Source organism: Hyperoodon ampullatus, assembly GCF_949752795.1.
Source record: "Hyperoodon ampullatus genome assembly, chromosome: 7".
Taxonomy (NCBI): Eukaryota; Metazoa; Chordata; class Mammalia; order Artiodactyla; family Ziphiidae; genus Hyperoodon; species Hyperoodon ampullatus.
In genome coordinates this window covers 30,221,352-30,247,148 of record NC_136920.1, presented here as the reverse complement: position 1 = coordinate 30,247,148, position 25,797 = coordinate 30,221,352, and the positions used below count along the sequence as shown (strand labels likewise).

The window sequence follows — 25,797 nt, the reverse complement described above, 5'->3', positions numbered from 1 at the left end:
TTCAATAGGAGCAATTATGACAGACTAAACTCACTTTTAAAAATAGTGTTACTAGAGTGAGGCAATTAGAAAATTGTGTTTAAGTTGGAGATAGGTGAGCCTATAGATTCATAACTAAATGAACAGCCATATCCAGGGAAGACTAATATAAATCTAAAGCAGGGACCCGATTAGCATGCTAAAGATCTCTGTCCCTAATCATGGCCTACTTAACATTTTTATCAATAACTTGGACAGTGGTAAAATTGGTATTCATACAAAATTTACAAGTGAAAACAAAGATAGGAGAAATTGTTAATCCCTGGGTGACAGATTAAATATCTGAAAAATCTTGTAAGGCTAATCTACTAAATAAAAACCTTATAAATAGAAATTTAGTAGGTATCAATATATAAAGTTCTGTTCACATATCTAAAAAATCAGCAGTACAAGTACTGGATAAGGAAGTAGCCTAAAAGCAAATTGTGAGCAAAAACTTGGGGGCTTTAGTTGATTTTAAGTTTAATTTAGGTCAATGATATGATGTATGTAAAAGAAATAATAATGCGGACTTCCCTGCTGGCGCAGTGGTTGAGAGTCCGCCTGCCGATGCAGGAGACACGGGTTCGTGCCCCGGTCCAGGAAAATCCCACATACCGCGGAGCGGCTGGGCCCGTGAGCCATGGCCGCTGAGCCTGCGCGTCCGGAGCCTGTGTTCCGCAATGGGAGAGGCCACAGCAGTGAGAGGCCCGCGTACCACAAAAAAAAAAAAAAAAAAAAAAAAGAATAATGCAAGTTTAGGCTAAATAATGATCTGAAAAAAAAAGAGGAGGTGGGGCTGCTTTACTCAACATTGATTAACCTGTAAAATTGTGTACAGTGTGGGGTCAACAAAGAGGAATACCAAAAAAACTAAACAGAACAAAGAGTTACCAGGATGGTGAGGGGTCAGAGAAACAGATGGAGAGACTGGAGATATTTAAAGTGGAGAAGATTTAAATCACACTTGTTCAAATATTTAAAGGCAGTCATAGACTGGGAATTAATTTGCATTATTCAACTCCAGAAGACAAAATCAAGACTAACGGTAAAAGCTTAAAAGTTATTAGATTTTTTAAATTAAATTAGAGCTATCAGAAGTAGAACAAGTAGTGGCTGGATGGACACTTATTGGAGATGATTTAGAGGAGATTCATGACAAAGTGAGGTTTTGGTGATGACCAAAGATGCTTCTAATGCTGAGATCCAAAGTAAATCAATCAACAACACTATTGTAAAGCAGCTATCAAAAAATGTAGTCATTATCATTTGTTTTTTACACTGCACTATGCATCTAATAATGCATATACATCTTCAGGCTTTTAAAGTTCTATGGAATATGGCAAAATACTATTCAGAGTGGTGGTGAATCACTAAGTGACAGCACTGAGAATTAGCAACAAAATGTAGTTAATAGTGGGTAATTTGTGCAAATTTAATTCAACAAATAATTTTTTTGAATTTTAATTCACTCATTCATTTAAAAAGTGTTTTTCATCACTTACTCTAACAAAGATTATACTTAACAATTATTATTTAAATATTAATTTTTTGAGGGTCCATTACATGCTCAGTCTCATTGTAGATATTAAAAGATTTTTAGAGGTTTTTTTTTTTTAAGTATGAGAACAAAATTTCTCTTTAGTTAAAGAGATAAGGCCTACACATGAAACAGAGATACTGTATAAACCAATGTTATGACATATGGTACAGACATATGATATCAAAAGAAGTTATGAGAAAGAGGTATTAGTAAACAAAATAATGCTTGAATGTCAGGATACAGAGTGTTAAGGCTGTCCTGATATGTAAAGTTTTGAGAAAAAAAAAAAAAAAAAGGATGTTTTAGGAAGATCACTCTTTGGCCACACAAAGGACTAAGATTTAGGAATAGAATTTAGTCTAACTAGTAAATAAAGACAATGTGATAATATTTATGAAGTATGAATAGCTATCTATATTTGGTATCTATTGCCACAATAATGCTGCATAACAAACCACCTCAAAACTCAGAGGCATAGAACAACAAGCATTTATTAAGCTCAAGAGTCTACAAATTACCTGGGTGGTTCTGCAGGTCATAGCTGGGCTAGATCACATGTCTTGGAATCAGCTGGCCATCTAGGATGACCTTGGCTAGACAACTGGGATGATGCGGTTCTGCTCCACTTGTCTTTTTTTTTTTTAATAATTTTTGAAGTAAAATTCACATAACATAAAATCAACCATTTTAAAGTGAGAAAATCAATGGCATTTAGTACATTGAAAATGTGCGACCACAACCTCTAGCCAGTTCTGACAAATTTCCTTCATTCCAAAGTAAAACCCCTCATACATTAAACAGTTTCCCCATTCTCCTCTCCCCTCAGGCCTTAGCAAACATGAATCTGAATTCTACCTCTATGGATTTATCTATTCTGGATATTTCAAATATAAATGGAATCATGCAATATGGTACCTTTTTTGTCTGGCTTTTTTCATTTAGCATAATGTTTTCAAGGTTCATCCATGTTCTAGCATTATCAGTACTCCATTCCTTTTCATGGCTGAATAATATTCCATTCTATGTATATACCACAGTGTATTTCTACCTTCATCTTTTCATGGATGTTTGGTTTCCACCTTTTGGCTATTATCTACACTGCTGCTATAAATATGCATGTACAGGCACATGTTTGATTATCTATTTTCAATTATTTTGGGGTATACATTTAGGAGTAGAATTGCAGGGCCACATGGTAATTCTATGTTTACCTTTTGGAGGAACAACCAAATTGTTTTCCAAAGTGGCTGCACCATTTTATGTTTCCAATATCCAAAGTTTCCAATTTCTCCATCTTCACCAACTTATTTTCCATTTTGTCTATGTGTGTGATTTTTATTTTATAGTCATCACTAATGTGTGTAAAGTGTTACTTCATTGTGGGTTTGATTTGCATTTCCCTTATGACAAAGGATGTTGATGTGCTTCTTGGCTGTTTGTATATATTCTTTGGAAAAATGTCTATTTAATTCCTTTGCCCATCTTTTTAATTGAGCTGTTTTGTCTTTTTGTTGTTGAATCTAAGAATTCTTTATATATCTTCGTATTTAACCGTATCAGATACATGATTTGCAAATATTTTCTCCCATTCGGTAGGTGGTTTTTTCACTTTCTTGATAATGTCCTCTAATGTACAAATTTTTTTAATTTGAAGAACTCCAATTTACCTATTTTTTTCTTTTCTTGCTCATAATTTTGGTGTCATGTCTAAGAATCCATTGCTAAATCGAGGGTCATGAAGATTTACCTCTATGTCTTCTTGGAAAAGTTTTATGCTTCTAGCTCTTATATTTAGGTCATTGATCCACTTTCAGTTTTGTTTTGTTTTGTTTTCCATATATGGTATTAAGTAGGGGTCCAACATCAGTCTTTTGTATGTGGATATCCAGTTGTGCCAGCACCATTTGTTGAAGAGACTATTCATTCCCCATTGCATGGTCTTGACACCCTTTTGAAAATCAATTGGCCATAGATGTATTGGTTTATTTCTGCACTCTTAATTCTATTCCATTGGTCTATATGTCTCTGCCTGTGCCAGTACCGCACTGTTTTAATTACTGTAGCTTTACTTGTGGTATGCTTTGAAATTGGGAAGTATCAGTCCCCCAAATGCAAGGAGTTAACAAAACTGAAGGTTAAGGGCGCAATTCTCCACAAGACTGCCCTCCCTCTGATCAGCTGCCTACGATTTCTGGGGTTTTCACTACCATCTTAGGGTTAATATTTTGCTAGAATGTCTCGTAAAACTCAGGATAGTGCTATATTTAGGGGACCAAGATGGTCAGGAACCCTGAGAAACACATGAGTAATTCTGGAGAGAAAATAACACTCCAGATATGGAGGGACCCTGATGAGGTGGCTTCATGCTTTGATGATGCTTTAATATGCAAGGACTATGTGGGTTTTTTGTTCGTTTGCTTGCTTGCTTTTTAACCTTGGTGGTGTCTGGCAACTTACATTGGGCCATGTAGTGGAATTTTCAGTTTTATATTTGTGCTCTTACTGAAGGGACTGTACATGGAGAATAGGGAGGTTGGCCTGAAGTTTTTAATAAGCAAGAACTGTGTAGAATTTTGAGCTTGATGGGTTACAGCAATTAAATGCAGCTGGGATTATTTTCCACTAACCTTGGCCTTCAGAAAATGCTAGCCCAGGGCAAGGGTGGGGTTACTGTGCAGGCTGCAGCTACTGGCACAGTGAACGTCACCTGATACTGCAGGCAAGCCTGAGATTGGGATTAGATCAGTTTAGGCATTGGAAGGGAGAACAACAGTTGCTGTTTTTCTGTGTTTTGCAACTAAATCTGCAGGTCAGGACTTTAAAGTTTAGTGGCAGCTGGGTTCTATGCATGCTACAGTGAGGTTCTATCATTAAACTGATAGTACCATGCCTAGGTAGGAAGCATTAGGTCCCATGTCTCAAATTCTATTCTCCACTATGTTATTTTAAACTACACTCTGGGCCAAAAAGGAACTGTGGATGAGCTAACGTTAGATTTGTGTGGCTTGGCCACAAGCTTTTAAAGTAAACTCCACCAATTCAGGCTGACTCTAAGTTTATTTATCACATAAATGTTGACCATGGTTCTAATTGTCAGAAACCCAAACTATGGCTTCACCTATAGAAAAGTAGTAGATTTGTTATAAAAAGAATGTTTTGTCTTCTTCAGTTAAGTAGTGAAACAACTCAAAGAAAGTATTACAAATCTAGGAATCAGATTTGTTAAAGGAATCAAGAAGAAAGTAAAGTGGTTTTAAAATATGCTTCAATCTTACAATCAGAACAAAGCAGTGTGTGCATGAAAACAAATAAGATGGCTTATTTAGCTCAAGGAGGAAAGAGATTTCCTTAGAATAAATGTAAACGTCTGATCTGAGAACACACATTCGACAGATATGAAAAACAAAAACTAAGATCGTGAAGGCCAGGTATGAGGGTACAGGAGGTACATCCAAGTCTAACTACTCTTAGAGAGGTTATTATAAAAGGGGGGTATATTTTAATTGTTGCAAAATCAGAAATAAGAAATGGGACCCCAGTGAAATCTAACAGAGAAGTCTCATAGGTAAGATCTCAGAGAGCAAATCTTCTCTGGAGAGCAATTCCCCAGAGAAGGCAGAATCCTGAATATTGTGAAGCGGTGGCATTTAGGTTACAGATAAATTAATAGCAAGAGAAATCGGAGAATCTCTTATGAGGATGGAACAGTTATACCAAGAGTGCACATAAAATCTGAACAAACTGGAGAGGGGAATACTAAGAAGATTAATATAAAGTAACCCCCAAAAAAAGTATTTGGTGAACTCCAAAAATTTATGGGCCTAAGATTAAGAAAAGGTAAAGGCAAGATGAATTACATTACAGGAGATCCAGGCAGAACAAGAATAAATCAAGGAGTCCAGATCTAAATTAGATGTTGGACTGTAGGAAAATACATTCTGAGTAGGATTATTTTAACTCAGGGAGGTGAAAATGGATAAGACTGGTTTGAACAAAGGATGCTATTGACAAACTTGGAACTTATTGACTTCATATCTCTCACTATGAGAGACCCTGCAAGGAAAAAAATAGCTAGAGAAATATGGTAGAAAAACACAAGTATGGACCAGAAAGCAAAGGGAAGGTAAAAGAAAAGAAAAACCTCAACTGCTGCAAACTATGCAGCCCCAAGTCTGTTACAGGAGGGAATTTTTCTGAAAGGAACAGGAGTTCAGCAGAGGCAAACCCTGGAGGCAAATCCTAAATACCGAAGAAAAGATGACAGAAACATTAACTCAAGACCAGAAGCATTCAAAAACTGAGGAAAGACCATGTCTTCAAGAGGAAATGGCAGTAGTGTTGACCCTCACTGGGCACCTAAGAAAATGAGCCTCAGAAACATAAACAGCTCCTTCAATTCAGAGATCCACTGAAAGTTATTCTCTAGTTGGAACTGATGTGGAGATGAGGGGGAAGCTGTGCCCATCAAGCAGGTTTCTTAGGCCAGAGGTCAGTACAGCAGTCACCGGGACCCAGGATTGAAATTAATGCTCCCAAGGCAAGGTGGACACTATGCCACTAGATAGGGCCGGTGTTTGGTTCAGCACGGGGTCCGGAAACACAGGACTCAGAGGGAAAGAAACATTAAGATGTTTGGAACACCTTACAAAGGCAAATAACGGTAGAGTTATTTTCGTAAGTCAAACAAGTCTTTACGACTGGGGCTACCACCAATGTAAATTTCTAAATGTTGCAAGAGTGCAACACTCTCAGTACCCTCTGAGAATAATAATAACAGCAATAATGGTGATAATGTTATATAACACTTACCAAATGTCCAGCACTTGTTCTAAGGACTTTACACAGACTTCACTTAATCTTTACAACAATCTATTAACGTAAGTATTATAATCCCTATTTTACAGATTAGGAAACTCACTCTCAGAGAAACGAATAACCTGTCCAAGGTCATACAATAGTGGCATAAATGGAATTTGAGCTCTGGCTCCAAAATCAAAGCACTTAACCAACACTTTATGAAGCCTCTTTGAGAGAGGAGACAGTGTATATTGGTCAATTTTTCCTGTAAGATATTATAAATACATAATGCTATAATTAATGCCTTGATGGGAGATTGCTTCCCACTGAGTTATGTCACAGGTCATAGACTCTGCTCAACAGTATAAACTGTCTGGCATCTTGGAAAGTCTGACATGAAGAATGCTTTCTCTTCTTTTCCTTCCTTCACTTAGTCTCTGCTATGGTCTTTGGCACCAAGCACATGGGACTGGATAATGCCAAACAGGAAACATCATTTTGCCTGGAATGGCCACATGAGAAACTGGGGTTTGGATTCTATTCTGAATGTGCTGGGTGTGGGGCTGATGTGATCATCTTTTGGTTCAGTAGGAAGTAGGAAACATGAGAAAGTTGGTGTAGACCCAATTCAACTTCTGAGCCCTCAGGGATGACACCCACTGCAGGAGCCCAGACAGTAGCTGTTATAGGAATTCCAGCTCTGACCAGGCATCCAGAAGCCATCTGGCTGATACTGGAAAGAATAAAATAGGAAGGACTTCAATTTCTTTGAGTTTTAATTTGAGAAGTTTGAACTTTTATTGGATTTTAACTCACAAAGGTAAGATTATTTGATTATGAAATTCACTTTGTGGACTTAAAACTTTTGGATTTTAACTTCTTTGAAATTTTATTCTTCAAATTTGATTTCTTTACAAAAAATTGATAATGGGCAAGAGAACATGCAAATTCAGCGTATGTTATTAGAATTTTGTGATTGAAATATGTTAATCATGTCAGTTGATCTCATTGTAGACTCTCTGAAGAACTTGTTTAAGAATATATAGCTATTTTGGGGCTTCCCTGGTGGCGCAGTGGTTGGGAGTCCGCCTGCCGATGCAGGGGACGCGGGTTCGTGCCCCGGTCTGGGAAGATCCCACATGCCGCGGAGCGGCTGGGTCCGTGCGCCATGGCCGCCGAGCCTGCGCATCCGGAGCCTGTGCTCCACGACGGGAGAGGCCACAGCAGTGAGAAGCCCGCGTAACGCAAAAAAAAAAAAAAAAGAATATATAGCTATTTTGGACAGCTAATTTGAGGTAGGAAATGTAATAGAAAATGAATGTTTAGTGTTCCATAGCATGGCTTTGGATCCAATTTAATTAATGTGCTATTCTAACTCATTTCAGAATCTTCTAGGGTAAATTTCATACTACGCACCATGATCTAGAAGGTTCCACAAAGGAGCGGGGTTTGGTTATTGGAATAGCAGCATCATAAAGGTCCTAAGAGACTGAGTATCTCCTTCCACAAGAGGGAGAGTGCCTCCCCTGGTTCACCATAATGTAATAATTAAGCTAAAGAAGTTAAGATAACAAAAAGTTGGGGAATGTTTGGGGGAATAAGAGTGTTATTAAACAACTTCATCAAACTCTGATACTATCTACATGTGTTCTGCCACTACTATGTGCTTCTGTAACACCGGGTAGCTCATATATGATCAGTAAATAGGGGAATGATGTCAGTAAGATATAGAAGTTCGGTTGGTGAATATGTGCTTTTTCCTAGGCAAATGAGGCCAACAGAGTAGGAGTAGAATTCTATTCTTTAGCAGGGAAGATAAAAGACGTTAGCTTGGCTGCTGCACCGAGGCTCCCTCCCCAAAAAGGTGCACCCTATGCCTTGCATTACTCTTTGTGGGAGTTTTGCTTCCTCCTGTGCCTTCTTTAAAGAAGCCCCACTGGCTCAAACCTCTAGCTGGCTTTCGTCTGCTTTATCTCACATTCTATTGTTTTAGTGCAGCTTTAATATCTTCTGAAGCAGCACTCTGAGATGCCTACCTGGGCTATTTATATTATCTCCTAAGTTAATAATTATTATTTTAGTTAGTATTCTCGTTTTAAAAGTGCATAGACTTTGGTCTTCCTCAAACCTATTTTTCTCACAGCACTGTTATATTGGAGGGTGTAATTTTGCAGAATGCATTTTTCACACTTATTTTATGCTCTAGCAGAAATGCTACACCAGCATGTTGACCATATATAGGAATATGGCATCTTTACACAGTGGGTAGTTCTCTTATACTCTCAAAAGAATAGATCAACATAGGAGCCACAACTAAAGAACTTTTCCACATGTAACAATATAAATTTCTTTGTTAAAATCTTCTATGGTTTAGAAATTTTAAAACACAAGTGATTTGTAAATCCTATGTGTTTTTAAAGGTTTCACTAGACTTGATAAAGTAAAAAAAGTGGTTTAATGTCATGTCAAATGTATTCATTTCTCACAGCACAGGAGGAACAATTGAAAGTATATCTAATCCCAAAACAGATAGGAGAAATTCTTTTATTTTGTACATCTGTTACTTTTAGTTCTTGGTACAATTATGCTTCTAATTTGTGCTTAAAAATAATAGATAATTGCTATGATATTAATATTAAACATTATTAAATGACTTTTTCTGATCTGATACAGAGGAAGTAATCAAAAAGAAGTCACATATCAAATCAGAATGTTAGCATTTATTTAAAGTAAAAGATAACTTTCATATAATACTTGACCTTTCCCAAGTTAAAGTTCAGAAGACTATCAGACATAAAAGTTTAGGGATCTCAGTCACTTGATGCACAAAATTATACTAACAAACAAAGAAAAAAGAAATGCAGAAACCTAATGTTAAGTGACTAGGGTGCTGCACACTGGAAGTTCCTCCAACAGGATTAGCTTCTTTAAGTATTTTAAGTCCAGTGAGCTTGTTATGCTTCCCCATGTTAGTAGTTGCATAGGCTAATTTCAGCTGGCATAAGCTTCTATAAGTATGCAAAAACACAGGGCAAGGCATGCATTAAAATGTGATAATAGCACACTTCTGGGAAACGTGAAGCATGAGGCATGAATCTGAATGCCTCTGGCATCCATGAAGTCTCACACCTCAGAGTCAGAACTTTTCTGTTTTGATAACTAATTCTATTATACCACATTTGGGAAGGGAAAAAAAAATCAACTTTCTAAATTTAATCTTTCATCTTAACGAGGGTTCCTTAGAGTTTCAACTCTAGCAATTTAGTCAAATATAATTTTTTAATTCCAGGTGAGATGGAAATCACTCAAAGCTAGACAGGGTCTTAAGAAAATGCATTATTTATTTATTTTATTAATGCAAGTTTAAGACCGATTATATAATATTGTTTATCATACAGAAAATTTAAGCCTATGTGATGGGGGAGGGGACAAAAATGTAAGAAGGAAGAAATCAACTTAATAATGTTACTCTCCCCACTCCCCCAGAAAAGACCATGAGGAAGAATTCTCTGTGTTACTTATGTCTTAGAGGTAAATAACTAATGCTTCTAGATAATGGGTAAGTGTCTACAAGTGCTTTAAAATCTTCAGATGAAAACTCCTAATAAAATGAAAAATAATGCTCATATCTAATACAAACATTAAAAATAAAGAAAAATAGATTTGGTTTCTAAATATACACACACATATATGATACTTAGTAAAAAAATTTTAAGAGTTATAAACAGTAAGTATCAAAATATCAGTGGTCACTCAATAGTATTAATTAAGGATGATAAAGCCAGGAAAGTTTGCTTTTATACAATACAAGCAAGAATACTGGAAACAAGTGGGAGTATCCAGTAGAGCTATATCCCAAAATCACTTACAGTTGTCTATATCTAGCCTTGCAGTTAAGTATGCTACTTAAGATTTTGGCCCTCTTCAGGTATATGAAGTTAAGGTTTAAATGAAGTGATAGGACCATACAGTAGCACATTTAATAGTGTTAATTGTGGCACTATTAAGTAATATTAATTATTGCTAAAGAAATAAAAAGTAAATTTTTAAATAGTAAAAAGTAAAGTAGGGCTTCCCTGGTGGCGCAGTTGTTGGGAGTCCGCCTGCCGATGCAGGGGACACGGGTTCGTGCCCCGGTCTGGGAAGATCCCACATGCCGTGGAGCGGCTGGGCCCGTGAGCCATGGCCGCTGGGCCTGCACGTCCGGAGCCTGTGCTCCGCAACGGGAGAGGCCACGGCAGTGAGAGGCCCGCGTACCGCAAAAAAAAAAAAAAAAAAAAAAAAAAAGTAAAGTAATAGTAGTAACTACTACTGACAGTAATTTAATGATGTGAAATCATGTATTTTTGCTTTCAAAGACTGGCAAATCAGTGCCTTTAGAAATATAGAGGGAGGTCTCTTATTTTGACAAAGACATACAATAAAATTGTTTTAAAGCACATTTCATGACTTTTGAAAAACCTCTAGAAGTTAACCAAAACATTAAAAAAACTCTGAGCATAAAGTAGCACAATTTCTTGTCTTTCTCTTTTGAAAGCTGTATACCATAGAAATTGTTAAATATGAAAATATATCAATTACTTTTGTTTATTAAGTTATGGCTTGCTAAGGTTAAAATACCCATTATTTTAAAAAAAATCTAAGCTTGTGCTGTGCTTAGATGACTGCTCGTGACCCCCCAAAATTCATATGTTGAAATCTAATCCCTAAAGGGATAGTATTTGGAAGGGATTAGGTCAAGAGGGTGGAGCCCTCATGAATGGAATTAGTGTCCTTATATAAAAGACCTCAGAGAGTGCCCTTGTTCCTCCCACTATCTAAGGACACAGTGAGAAGACAGCCATCTATCAATCAGAAAAGGTTGGGGCCCTTTTCTGACAAAGAATCTACCAGCGCCTTGATCTTATACTTCTCAGCCTCCATAACTGTGAGAAATAAATGCTTAATGTTTAAGCCACTTGATCTATGGTATTTTTGTTATAGTAGCCCAAATGGACTAAAACATGATGAAATAAAAGATTCCCCAAACCTTAATACTGTTTCATGATTTCCCTTCATACAAGAATGACGTTATAATTAAACTGGTTTTTATATCTTTTCTTTTTAAATGTATAAAGTAAAACAAAATTATGTAAATGTCTTTTGAAATAGTATCACATAGTTTACAAAATCTTTGCCACTTACCTTTTGAAATATCTTTAATTTTCCTGCCATATAAATCATAAAGATATCTGGCTGATGAATTTAGGTTCACTCTCATTGTGCAAATATCTAAAACCTACACAGAAAAAAAAAATACCTTATAAATAATTTATCACAGTTAGCTCTAACGAAATTGAATACACATTTAAAGTCCTTTCTCTACTATATGGGTATTTAAAATTATATTATAAAATAAAATTTGATGATTTATCAAACGTTTCTAATATATGAAATGGAAAAAGGCAGTTAAAATGGTTAGATTCCAATTGTACTTTGAGCACACACACAAATATTAATAAAAAGAGAAAGGAGATATAAGGAATATTAAAAAGTAGTTATACGTTATTTAATAAATGGTAGAACTCTGGGAGATTTTTATATTTTTCCTGCTATTTTCTATATTTTTCATTTATTTTACAATGGGGAGGATATTATGTTTTAGATTAGGTTTTAAGGTACTTTCCTTAGCTTTTAAAGTCTTTCCAAGTGTCTGAAAATAAATTATAAATATCACAGTCTGATCACAGTCTGATCACAGCTCACCTTGATAACTTATGTTCTTTGGGTGCTAAAAAATGGAATTAATAAACCACATTTCAAGGTTTTCCATGAGCCTGAGTTTGAAGAGCTTCACTTTTTTTTTTTTTTTTTTTTTTTTTTTTTTTTTTTTTTTTTTTTTTTTGAAGAGCTTCACTTTTAATGGTTTCTAATATGCTAAAGCCCTTCTCTTAATATTTTAATTTCTCAACCTGTTCTTTTTTTAAATTAATTTGATTGGAGTATAGTTGCTTTACAATGTTGTATTGGTTTCTTGCTATACAGCAAAGTGAATCATTCATAAACACATGCATATTCACTCTTTTTTGGATTTTCTTCCCATTTAGGTCACCACAGAGCACTAAGCAGAGTTCCCTGTGCTATACAGTAGGTTCTCATTAATTACCTGTTTTATACACAGTAGTATATATATGTCAGTCCCAACCTCCCAATTCATCCCACTCCTCCCTTCCCCGCTTGGTAACCATAAGTTTGTTCTCTACATCTGTGACTCTATTTCTGCTTTTCAAATAAGTTCACGTCTACCATTTTTCTAGATTCCACATATAAGAGATATTATATATTTGTTTTTCTCTTTCTGACTTATTCTGTATAACAGTCTCTAGGTCCATCTCTGCAAATGGCACTATTTCATTCTCAACCTGTTCTTGATATAGCCCTTATAAGGGTGTAACAATCATCTTTCCAACATCAGGGAAGACTTAAACATGCATCAGTTGGAGAGAAAGTTCTATTCACAAGATGAGAAAAATTAAAGTAACAGAAGGGAGTTGGGAAGTATCAGGAACCTGAGGGCAGGCTTTTATCAGGCTTTTGGAAGTGACTCCCAAAACATGAAACTTGCCACGTTCATTTAAAAGTCCATAATATATTCCAAATCCAAACTGAAAGTACTTTGTCTTCCATTCTTACTGTTCATAGCTGTAATATATTGCTTTTACATAACCAAGAACTGCTGAAGGACAATGTTCATTACATGATTACATAGTTAAAAAATTTTTCTGATTACTGATATCACCCTGCCTCCATTTCTGCTCACTTTTATCCCTATTTTAAAACTAGAGCCTGTAATCCTAGCTCTAGCCCAATCAACCCATTTCTTTGTGACAACAGACATATTTAAACAGCTTCATGTATATGTAGAGACAAAATTGTACTTTTCTTTCAGTCTGGAGAACAACTTTCAAACGTTGTGACTCAGTTGGTTTATCATCCTAATTGCTGTATCAAGTGATGTGCTGCATTTAAAAGGCAAATATTTAACTGATTAATTTAATCTGACAAATTGACCTTTACTGGATTATATCAGAGGTTCTCAGCCTTTATTCCACCCTTGAACATGACCAATAATTTTCCCACATGCCACATACTCCCAAGGGCATTTACAGGATTGTGTGTTTCTTGTACTCTAGCTGCAATCCAGAGCTTTGGGCAATTTTCAGGAAGTATGTATTGCTGCTGTTTTTCTCAAAACCAAGAAGACTATTCGTGATTAAAGATAAAGTTATATGAGGGCTTCCCTGGTGGCCCAGTGGTTGCGGGTCCGCTTGCCGATGCAGGGGGCGCGGGTTCGTGCCCCGGTCCGGGAGGATCCCGCATGCCGCGGAGCGGCTGGGCCCGTGAGCCATGGCCGCTGGGCCTGCGCGTCCGCAGCCTATGCTCCATGGCTGGAGAGGCCACAGAGGTGAGAGGCCCGTGTACCGCAAAAAAAAAAAAAAAAAAAAAAGATAAAGTTATAGGAATAATCTTGAACCCTCTAATTTAGGAGGGAAATATTCACAGTAGCTTTAACTAGCTTTACCTAGTTAAAAAACAAGGTACTTGCAATGTACTTCATAAGTGACGGTAAGCACTGTCGTGGAGCAAATCCACTGACCTCCAATCTGCCTACTTTAAGTGTGTCAGTGAAGGAGGACCAATGTCATGTGTCCTCATAAGTCAGACACAGTGCTCCCTAACTTAGAATGGCCCTCTGATATCACTGTTCCTACCTCTCTCTAGCCAACTTGTCCATGGCTGGGACTGGTCCTTGCTACCCAAACAAATAAGGTAATAACTCTGGCAACTCTCTAAACCTTATTCTTCCTGCCTTCCCTCCTAACCTCTTGGGTTAATTTCTTTAACGACTACTACACACAAGTTAACCTAGGGCTCCCATCTAATGGACTCAAACTTTTATTAAAGATGCTCAGAAAACAATATTCGAAATATAAGAGAGGAGGTATCAGGAGAAGAAACTGCAGTTTGGTCTGTGACTTGAGACAGAAAGGATAGTGGAATATACAGACCGACACTGGCAGGGGATCTACACATTTTTTTAGTAATTAACACAGTCTCTGACTAGAAAAATTCTTCTATTCATCACTTTCTTCCATGTGACTCTGTGCCCAAAGATTATCTTTTACCATCACCAATGATAAAAATACTCAAAGGAGTTAACTCAGTATGCATTCTTCCTTAGCCAGTCACCTCTGAATACTACTAAGAATCTACAGTTGGTCCCATAGACCCTAAAGAGATGCAACCCCCTCCTCAGCATCACCACATTCTTCATCTTTCCATTTTTTATGTTTAGCTCTCAATTTCTTAAGATTACAAATCTATTATTTAAAAGTGCAACGAATCCCTTTAGTACAAATTATATCCCCTAGTTATTAGAGTTTGAAGCTTCAAATACCTAAATATCCTCCAAAGTTATAATTTACCAGTTAAACTAAGTAAAATATGAGCTATTTAAAGATAGTCCCATTTACTTCAATGAAAATTTCTGTGATTTTTAAAATTATCTCAAATATTGCTGGCTTTGAGTCTTAAAAGAATTAGCCAAGTAAAATCACACGGCTTTTCAACTCAAAGATTCTTCTTTTCATTGCTAAAACATCAGTAAAAATGTTTGTGCAAGCCAAGTTTTAAGAGTTAAATGAGTTTAAAAACTGGCATTAGAAAATCAGATATATGAGAAATTAATAATGCATCAACAACACTGTCATTCTCTCCTACTTTCAGGATGAAAGATCCTTGCAGTGTTTAAGCAATGCCAACCTTCAGTAATCATTCTCTCACAGTAAATTATCAGTGGTATGAATTAGTATCAATATAAATTTCTGTCAAAAGCCCTGAAATGAAACCTCTACTTGTAAGGTTATTCTTAAAATTCACAATTGAAAAATATTCAACAGTACCAACTTGCTATAATATTAAGGTTAATTAAAATACCATTTCCACTAATCTGTACCCATTAAGCTTCTTAAAATATTTCTTTTTTGTTGTTGTTGTTAATTTCTTATAACTTAGGTTGTAGAGAACTCTTCTGACACTGAAATCTAAAAACCATCATGCTATAAAACCAGACTCCTCTTGACAAGCACCTGGAAAGAGATTTTCCACAAACTCTTTTTAGCTGAGTTCATTTGTTTATAGTTTGGGGAGTCACCTCCACGCCCACACACCTCTGGGGCAGTTTGCAGCTTCCGGAATGGCCACCATAGAGGTGGCGTGGTTCCACAGTCTACAGCCTCTGAGTTTGGTTTGATACTACCCAAACGTCCAGGTGAGAGAGTATGCTTAGCGCAACGTAACCCCAGGCCGAGTGAGCTGAGTCTACAAGCCATCAGATCAAACAACATCATCTTCCTCAAACACAGAGGACCTTGATATCTTTTAACATATTTTTATGAGTCAAGCCCAGAAATGGAAGCCCAGATTTAGACCTCCCTACACAATCTCTTCAAAGGATCCTCTAAAGCAGGGGTCAGCAAACTACACACACCACGGGCCAAATTCTGGACACAGCCTGTTTCTGTATGGCTTGTGGGCTAAGAATGGTTTGTATGTTTTTAATTGTTAAAAAAATGATCAGAAGAAGAATAATATTTTGTCACACTTTTACAGTATATGAAATTCATATTTCAACGCCCATAAATAAAGTTTTCTTGGAAAACAGTCACACTGTTCATTTATACATTTTCTATGGCTGCTTTTATGCTATGCAGCAGAGGTGAATGGTTGCAACAGAGACTTTATGGTCTGTAAGATGAAGAATATTTACTGTCTGCCCCTTTACAGAAAAAGTATTCCTACTCTCGGTCTACTGCATCATCATTCACTTAAGGTTCTATATTTTCTTGTTCTTTATATATTATCCTCAACTTCTTCATCCATTTCTAAAACTTTTGCATTGTGCACTCTGAAAACACTCCCCCCCGCCCCCCACCGATCAACAAAATCGACCAGACCCTTAACCTCTTCTAAAAGAAAACGAGCTTTCCCCTGAGTTCACTCATTTCCTCAGAGCCCTCTCAAGCGCTGGGAATTTAGTCTCTCATATCACACAATCTCAAATTTGGGAAGTGGTGTTACTTACAATGTTATTTCAAAATAATTTCTCCCCAACCCTCTTAACGAACAAACAAAACAAACAAACCCTGCCCCCCTGAGCATCCTGACCTTCAAGTGCACCATCTCTCCTCAGTCTACTCATTCTTCCTCATTCATGGATAACCTTTGCCACAAGTCCTAACCCTGGGTGACCCTTACTGTTTACTCTCTGTGTGCACACCAAGAAGCCTGGTGCTCCTGGAGAAAGTCACACAAATGAACACATCCTTATCACTATTACTCACAGCCACCAACCTCCATGGTCCCTCAATACTGCCCAGTCACTTCTATTTCATATCTTTGGTCAAATCTCTCCTTTCCTTGCCACAATCAATATTTCAAACTATCTCTGCTGTGTTTTTCTCCACCCAGCCTCCCCTCCCCTACTTCCCTTCTTTTTTTTTTTTTTTTTTTTTTGCAGTACGCGGGCCTCTCACTGCCGTGGCCTCTCCCGCTGCAGAGCACAGGCTCCGGACGCGCAGGCTCAGCGGCCATGGCTCACGGGCCCAGCCCCTCCGCGGCATGCGGGATCTTCCCGGACCGGGGCACGAACCCATGTCCCCTGCATCGGCAGGTGAACTCTCAACCACTGCGCTACCAGGGAAGCCCCCTACTACCCTTCTTGTTGTCAGCACATGGAATGACCTCCTACATGAGAGAGAAAACTGAAACTTCATCTTCCTGCTACCAAAGCTACAAGCCTACCTACTTCTACACCCATCCTCTCCTTTACCTTCTAGTTGTATTACAGGAGTCCCTGCTCCTATCTAAGGCCAATACTATACCTATGCTTTCAGTTATGTTTGCTGTCAGGTTTTAAGGCATGATATTTACCCATCATTTCTTGTACATTTAACTACTCCTTCCCAACTAGATTTTTCCCACTGACACTTACACATGATCAAGTCTTTCCTATCTTAAAAATTAAATCCTCCCATACTCACATCTCCCTCTAACTATTCTGATGCACAGCTAAATATCTTTATCATCTCTCTGTTTCAATTTCCCTTCTTCCCACTCATTCTCAGGCCACTCCTGTCTGGCTTTCGGTATCATTTGACTGAAATAACTCTCACAAAGATTACCAATGGAAAAAAAAGAATCCAACAACAACAAAAAAGATTGGAGAGGGGGAAGATGGCGGAAGAGTAAGACGCGGAGATCACCTTCCTCACCACAGATACATCAGAAATACATCTACACGTGGAACAACTCCTACAGAACACATACTGAACGCTGGCGGAAGACCTCAGACCCCCCAAAAGGCAAGAAACTCCCCACGTACCGAGGTAGGGCAAAAGAAAAAAGAATAAACAGAGACAAAAGAATAGGGACGGGACCTGCACCAGTGGGAGGGAGCCGTGAAGGAGGAAAGGTTTCCACACACTAGAAGCCCCTTCGCGCGCGGAGACTGCGGGCGGTGGAGGCGGGGAGCTTCAGGGCCGCGGAGGAGAGCACAGCAACAGGGGTGCGGAGGGCAAAGCGGAGAGATTCCCGCACAGAGGATCGGTGCCGACCGGCACTCACCAGCCCGGGAGGCTTGTCTGCTTACCCGCCAGGGCGGGCAGGGCTGGGAGCTGAGGCTCCGGCTTCGGTCGCAGCGCAGGGAGAGGGCTGGCGGTGTGAACACAGCCTGAAGGGGTTAGTGCACCACGGCTAGCCGGGAGGGAGTCCGGGAAAAAGTCTGGAGCTGCCGAAGAGGCAAGAGACTTTTTCTTGCTTCTTTGTTTCCTGGTGCGCGAGGAGAGGGGATTAAGAGCGCTGCTTAAAGGAGCTCCAGAAACGGGCGCCAGCTGCACCTAACAGCGCGGACCCCAGAGACAGGCATGAGACGCTAAGGCTGCTGCTGCCGCCACCAAGAAGCCTGTGTGCGAGCACAGGTCACTCTCCACACCTCCCTTCCGGGGAGCCTGTGCAGCCCGCCACTGCCAGGGTCCCGGGATCCAGGAACAACTTCCCCGGGAGAACGCACGGCGCACCTCAGGCTGGTGCAACGTCACGCCGGCCTCTGCCGCGCAGGCTCGCCCCGCACTCCGTGCCCCTCCCTCCCCCCGGCCTGAGTGAGCCAGAGCCCCCGAATCAGCGGCTCCTTTAACCCTGTCCTGTCTGAGCGAAGAACAGATGCCCTCTGGCGACGTACACGCACAGGCGGGGCCAAATCCAAAGCTGAACCTCAGGAGCTATGAGAACAAAGAAGAGAAAGGGAAATCTCTCCCAGCAGCCTCAGCAGCAGCAATTTAAATCTCCACAATCAACTTGATGTACCCTGCATCTGTGGAATACCTGCATCTGTGGAATACCTGAATAGACAACGAATCATCCCAAATTGAGGAGGTGGACTTGGAGAGCAAGATTTATTATTTTTTCCCCTTTTCCTCTTTTTGTGAGTGTGTATGTGTATGCTTCTGTGTGAGATTTTGTCTGTATAGCTTTGCTTTCACCATTTGTCCTAGGGTTCTATCCGTCCGTTTTGGGGGGGGTTTTTTGGTTTTTTTTTTTAACTTAAAAATTATTTTTAATAATTATTTTTTTATTTTAATAACTTTATTTTATTTTACCTTACTTTATTTTATTTTCTTTTATACTCTTTCTTTCTACTTTTTCTCCCTTTTATTCTGAGCCGTGTGGATGAAAGGCTCTTGGTGCTGCAGCCAGGAGTCAGTGCTGTGCCTCTGAGGTGGAAGAGCCAACTTCAGGACACTGGTCCACAAGAGACCTCCCAGCTCCCCATAATATCAAAGGGCAAAAATCTCCCAGATATCTCCATTTCAACACCAGCTTCACTCAACGACGAGCAAGCTACAGTGCTGGACACCCTATGCCAAACAACTAGCAAGACAGGAACACAACCACACCCATTAGCAGAGAGGCTGCCTAAAATCATAATAAGTCCACAGACACCCCAAAACACACCACCAGACATGGACCTGCCCACCAGAAAGACAAGATCCAGCCTCATCCACCAGAACACAGGCACTAGTCCCCTCCACCAGGAAGCCTACACAACCCACTGAACTGACTTTAGCCACTGGGGACAGACACCAAAAACAACAGGAACTACGAACCTGCAGCCTGCAAAACGGAGACCCCAAACACAGTAAGATAAGCAAAATGAGAAGACAGAAAAATACACAGCAGATGAAGGAGCAAGACAAAAACCCACCAGACCTAACAAATGAGGAGGAAATAGGCAGTCTACCTGAAAAAGAATTCAGAATAATGATAGTATAGATGATCCAAAATCTTGGAAATAGAATAGAGAAAATGCAAGAAACATTTAACAAGGACCTAGAAGAACTAAAGAAGAAACAAGCAACGATGAACAACACAATAAATGAAATTAAAAATACTCTAGAAGGGATCAATAGCAGAATAACTGAGGCAGAAGAACGGATAAGTGACCTGGAAGATAAATAGGGGAAATAACTACTGCAGAGCAGAATAAAGAAAAAAGAATGAAAAGAACTGAGGACAGTCTCAGAGACCTCTGGGACAACATTAAAGGCACCAACATTCAAATTATAGGGGTTCCAGAAGAAGAAGAGAAAAAGAAAGGGACTGAGAAAATATTTGAAGAGATTATAGTTGAAAACTTCCCTCATATGGGAAAGGAAGTAGTTAATCAAGTCCAGGAAGCACAGAGAGTCCCATACAGGATAAATCCAAGGAGAAACACGCCAAGACACATATTAATCAAACTGTCAAAAATTAAATACAAGGAAAACATATTAAAAGCAGCAAGGGAAAAACAACAAATAACACACAAGGGAATCCCCATAAGGTTAACAGCTGATCTTTCAGCTGAAACTCTGCAAGCCAGAAGGGACTGGCAGGACATATTTAAAGTGATGAAGGAGAAAAACCTACAACCAAGATTACTCTACCCAGCAAGGATCTCATTCAGATTTAATGGAGAAATTAAAACGTTTACAGACAAGCAAAAGCTGAGAGAGTTCAGCACCACCAAATCAGCTTTACAACAAATGCTAAAGGATCTTCTCTAGGCAAGAAACACAAGAGAAGGAAAAGACCTATAATAACAAACCCAAAACAATTAAGAAAATGGGAATAGGAACATACATATCAATAATTACCTTAAATGTAAATTGATTAAATGCTCCAACCAAAACACATAGATTGGCTGAATGGATACTAAAACAAGACCTGTATATATGCTGTCTACAAGAGACCCACTTCAGACCTAGAGACACATACAGACTGAAAGTGAGGGGATGGAAAAAGATATTCCATGCAAATGGAAACCAAAACAAAGCTGGAGTAGCAATTCTCATATCAGACAAAATACACTTTAAAATAAAAACTATTAGAAGAGACAAAGAAGGACACTACATAATTATCAAGGGATCAATCCAAGAAGAAGATATAACAATTGTAAATATTTATGCACCCAACATAGGAGCACCTCAATACATAAGGCAAATACTAACAGCCATAAAAGGGGAAATCAACAGTAACACATTCATAGTAGGGGATTTTAACACCCCACTTTCACCGATGGACAGATCATCCAAAATGAAAATAAATAAGAAAACACAAGCTTTAAATGATACATTAAACAAGATGGACTTAATTGATATTTATAGGACATTCCATCCAAAAACAACAGAATACACATTTTTCTCAAGTGCTCATGGAACATTCTCCAGGATAGATCATATCTTGGGTCACAAATCAAGCCTTGGTAAATTTAAGAAAATTGAAATTGTATCAAGTATTTTTTCTGACCACAACGCTATGAGACTAGATATTAATTACAGGAAAAGATCTGTAAAAAATACAAATACATGGAGGCTAAACAATACACTACTTAATAACGAAATGATCACAGAAGAAATCAAAGAGGAAGTCAAAAAATACCTAGAAACAAATGACAATGGAGACACGACGACCCAAAACCTATGGGATGCAGCAAAAGCAGTTCTAAGAGGGAAGTTTATACAATGCTACCTTAAGAAACAGGAAACGTCTCGAATAAACAACCTAACCTTGCACCTAAAGGAATTAGAGAAAGAACAACAAAAAAACCCCAAAGTTAGCAGAAGGAAAGAAATCATAAAGATCAGATCAGAAATAAATGAAAAAGAAATGAAGGAAATGATAGCAAAGATCAATAAAACTAAAAGCTGGTTCTTTGAGAAGATAAACAAAATTGATAAACCATTAGCCAGACTCATCAAGAAAAAAAGGGAGAAGACTCAAATCAATAGAATTAGAAATGAAAAAGGAGAAGCAACAACTGACACTGCAGAAATACAAAAGGTCATGAGAGATTACTACAAGCAACTCTATGCCAATAAAATGGACAACCTGGAAGGAATGGACAAATTCTTAGACCTTTCAATTCATGGGATTCATCCTGTTCACTCTGCCATGGAATCCTTTCATATGCTGTGCTCTCTGCTTGAAAAGGTTACCATCTTCAGTATCCTCCTTGTGTACCCAAATAAATCCTGTTTATCTCTTCTCAGAAGACCTCCTTATGTCACCTACTCCATATTCAATAATTTGACCATTTTACAAAAGCCCTTTCCCACCACTAGACTTAAAGCTCCTTGAGAACAGGACCATGGCTGGTTTTTCACATCCTTATATCTAGGTGCTTGGCAGAAGTTAATAGTCATAAAAATACCACTAATTAATGAATGAGTGAAAGTTAATATATGTCTAATTTAAATTCATTTCATCATGAATTTTATATTGTTATTAAGAGTTTGATATAAGTAGCAAATAAAATTTCTGACAGATGTTATAAATTTATGCTATAACTAAAGTGTGTGTAATTCCAGAAAAAATATTTCAAATAAAATTAATTCTTTTTGGTACTAGAGCACTGACCCTGTGAAACGGAGCAGGACCCTATGGTCCTTCCCCGCCACCCCCATTCAACCATGTCTTCCACCTGCCTTTTGCCTGTGAAAAAAACTTTAGCCAAAAAATAAGTTTAATCAGAGAAGTGAGAAAATGCAGAAACAAAAGAAAACAGTCCAACAAGACTGAATAATAATAGTTTAGTCATTAAACAGAGCCAAGGACCTTTAGTTCCTTCTCAAGGGCTCTAGATAATATCCTGAGCCATACTCTGTGAGCTATCTTGTAGATATTGAAACCCCCCCATCAGGTGGAAGGAGTTAACTACATGATGACCAGACTGTAGCCATGACATAAGCTGCCACAATTCCGGGAATAGGTCTCAAGGAAATGGGAACAAACTGACCCTGGAACTGAAGATTGTACTTAAAACAACTAAGATGACGCTGGTCAGACAACCGCATGACCAATTTCAAGATGACTGTCAGAGCTGACCGTGCTGTTTCTGCATGTAGCCCCCTCCCTGCTTCTATAAAATTTCTTGGCTACTGGTTGTCAGTGGAGAGGCGGGGGTGGGGAGTCAGCCTTTGGACAGTAGTCCACCCTCTCCCCCACCCTCAGTTGCCAGCATCCAAAATAAAGCAAACTTTCCTTTCCACCAACCTTGCGTCTTTATTGGCTTTTGAGCGGCAAGCAGCCAGGCACAACTTTCAGTTACACCTGTACTCTGCTTAGGAAATAAATTAAGAAAACCTCTTCACATTGGAAACAATACTCTCAGTTGCCTACCCAATATCCATTCTCTTCCTCATCCTTGCTGTCCTGATTTTGATTCAGAGTTTACGCTTTCTCCTTTTGGCTCAAGGAAGGCTACAATTATCTTGATTGGTGTAACTCAATTATGGTGATCCCATGCCCCTTGTCAGTGAATGATTTGGGGATGGACACAATCTAGTTCTGGCCAATGTGACACTAGAAGGGACTTCTGGGAAAGGCTTCTTTAGTCATAGAGAAGAGATGGTCCTTTTCTACCTCTAGACAAATTTGTACCAGACTGTGCAGCAGCCATCCTGTTAACAACATGTGAAACAGCACAAAATCCAGAAAATTATAGAGAACATAACTGGACTCCTGTCCTACTATGCTTGAAGCTGTCCTACCTCTGGATTTCCTGCTTCTTTTTTGCTTAAATCTGTTTGAAATAGTATTCTCTATTATTTGCAGCTAAAGTCATCCTAACCAATGAGAAACATTGTTTCAGTGAACTCAGTATTATTAGTATGGCAAGTAGATTACAAGAGTATTCACTATATAAACTTAAGAAGCAAACTATTTTTTTTTAATTTTTTTAAATTTAATTTTATTTATTTTTTTATACAGCAGGTTCTTATTAGTCATCAATATTATACACATCAGTGTATACATGTCAATCACAATCTCCCAATACATCACACCACCATCCCCACCCCCACGACTTTCCCCCCTTGGTGTCCATACTATTGTTCTTTACATCTATGTCTCAACTTCTGCCCTGCAAACCAGTTCATCTGTACCATTTTCCTAGGTTCCACATACATGCATTAATATACAATACTTGTTTTTCTCTTTCTGACTCACTTCACTCTGTATAACAGTCTCTAGATCCATCCATGTCTCAACAAATGACCCAATTTCCTTCCTTTTAATGACTGAGTAATATTCCATTGTATATATGTACCACATCTTCTTATCCATTCATCTGTCAGTGGGCATTTAGGTTGCTTCCATGATCTGGCTATTGTAAATAGTGCTGCAGTGAACATTGGGGTGCATGTGTCTTTTTGAATTATGGTTTTCTCTGGGTATATGCCCAGTAATGGGATTTCTGGGTCATACAGTCATTCTCTTTTTAGTTTTTAAGGAACCTCCATACTGTTCTCCATAGTGGCTGTATCAATTTACATTCCCACCAACAGTGCAAGAGGGTTCCCTTTTCTCCACACCCTCTCCAGCATTTGTTGTTTGTAGATTTTCTGATGATGCCCATTCTAACTGGTGTGAGGTGATACCTCATTGTAGTTTTAATTTGCATTTCTCTAATAATTAGTGATGTTGAGCAGCTTTTCATGTGCTTCTTGGCCATCTGTATGTCTTCTTTGAAGAAATGTCTATTTAGGTCTTTCACCCATTTTTGGATTGGGTTGTTTGTTTTTTGAATATTGAGCAGCATGAGCTGTTTATATATTTTGGAGATTAATCCTTTGTTGATTCATTTGCAAATATTTTCTACCAATCTGAGGGTTGTCTTTCGTCCTGTTTATGGTTTCCTTTGCTGTGCAAAAGCTTTTAAGTTTCATTAGGTCCCATTTGTTTATTTTTGTTTTTATTTCCATTACTCTAGGAGGTGGATCAAAAAAGATCTTGCTGTGATTTATCTCAAAGAATGTTCTTCCTATGTTTTCCTCTAAGAGTCTTATAGTGTCCAGTCTTACATTTAGGTCTCTAATCCAGTTTGAGTTTATTTTGTGTATGGTGTTAGGGAGTGTTCTAATTTCATTCTTTTACATGTAGCTGTCCACTTTTCCCAAAACCACTTATTGAAGAGACTGTCTTTTCTCCATTGTATATCCTTGCCTACTTTGTCATAGACTAGTTGACCATAGGTGCCTGGGTTTATCTCTGGGCTTTCTATCTTGTTCCATTGATCTATGTTTCTGTTTTTGTGTCAGTACCATATTGTCTTGCTTACTGTAGCATTGTAGTATAGTCTGCAGTCAGGGAGTCTGATTCCCCCAGCTCGGTTTTTTTCCCTCAAGACTGTTTTGGCTACTCGGGGTCTTTTGTGTCTCTATACAAATTTTAAGATGATTTGTTCTAGTTCCATAAAAAATGCCATTGGTAATTTGATAGGGATTACATTGAATCTGTAGATTGCTTTGGGTAGTATAGTCATTTTCACAATATTGATTCTTCCAATCCAAGAACATGGTATACACCTCCATCTGTTGGTATCATCTTTAATTTATTTCATTAGTATCTTACAGTTTTCTGTATACAGGTCTTTTCTCTCCCTAGGTAGGTTTATTCCTAGGTATTTTATTCTTTTGGTTGCAATGGTAAATGGGAGTGTTTCCTTAATTTCACTTTCAGATTTTTCATCATTCGTATATAGGAATGCAAGATATTTCTGTGCATTAATTTTGTATCCTGCAACTTTACCAAATTCATTGATTAGCTCTAGTAGTTTCTTGGTGGCATCTTTAGGATTCTCTATGTATAGTATCATATCATCTGCAAACAGTGACAGTTTTACTTCTTCTTTTCCAATTTGTATTCCTTGTATTTATTTTTCTTCTCTGATTGCTGTGGCTAGGACTTCCAAAACTATGTTGAATAATAGTGGTGAGTTGACATCCTTGTCTTGTTCCTGATCTCAGAGGAAATGCTTTCAGTTTTTCACCATTGAGAACGATGTTTGCTGTGGGTTTGTCATA

The 25,797-nt window shown here is 38.3% G+C and overlaps 1 protein-coding gene across 1 annotated transcript in view; it reads right to left on the bottom strand.

The window, feature by feature from the left end:
- Positions 1 to 11,209: 11,209 nt before the first annotated feature.
- LOC307055541 (doublecortin domain-containing protein 1-like) overlaps positions 11,210 to 25,797 on the bottom strand; it is a gene marked incomplete at both ends in the record, with an annotated part of 63,746 nt that continues 49,158 nt past the window's right edge. Inside the window, 2 exon segments of the mRNA XM_079707772.1 lie at positions 11,210 to 11,283; positions 11,543 to 11,636. Of these exon segments, the coding sequence (XP_079563898.1) occupies positions 11,210 to 11,283; positions 11,543 to 11,636 (168 nt within the window).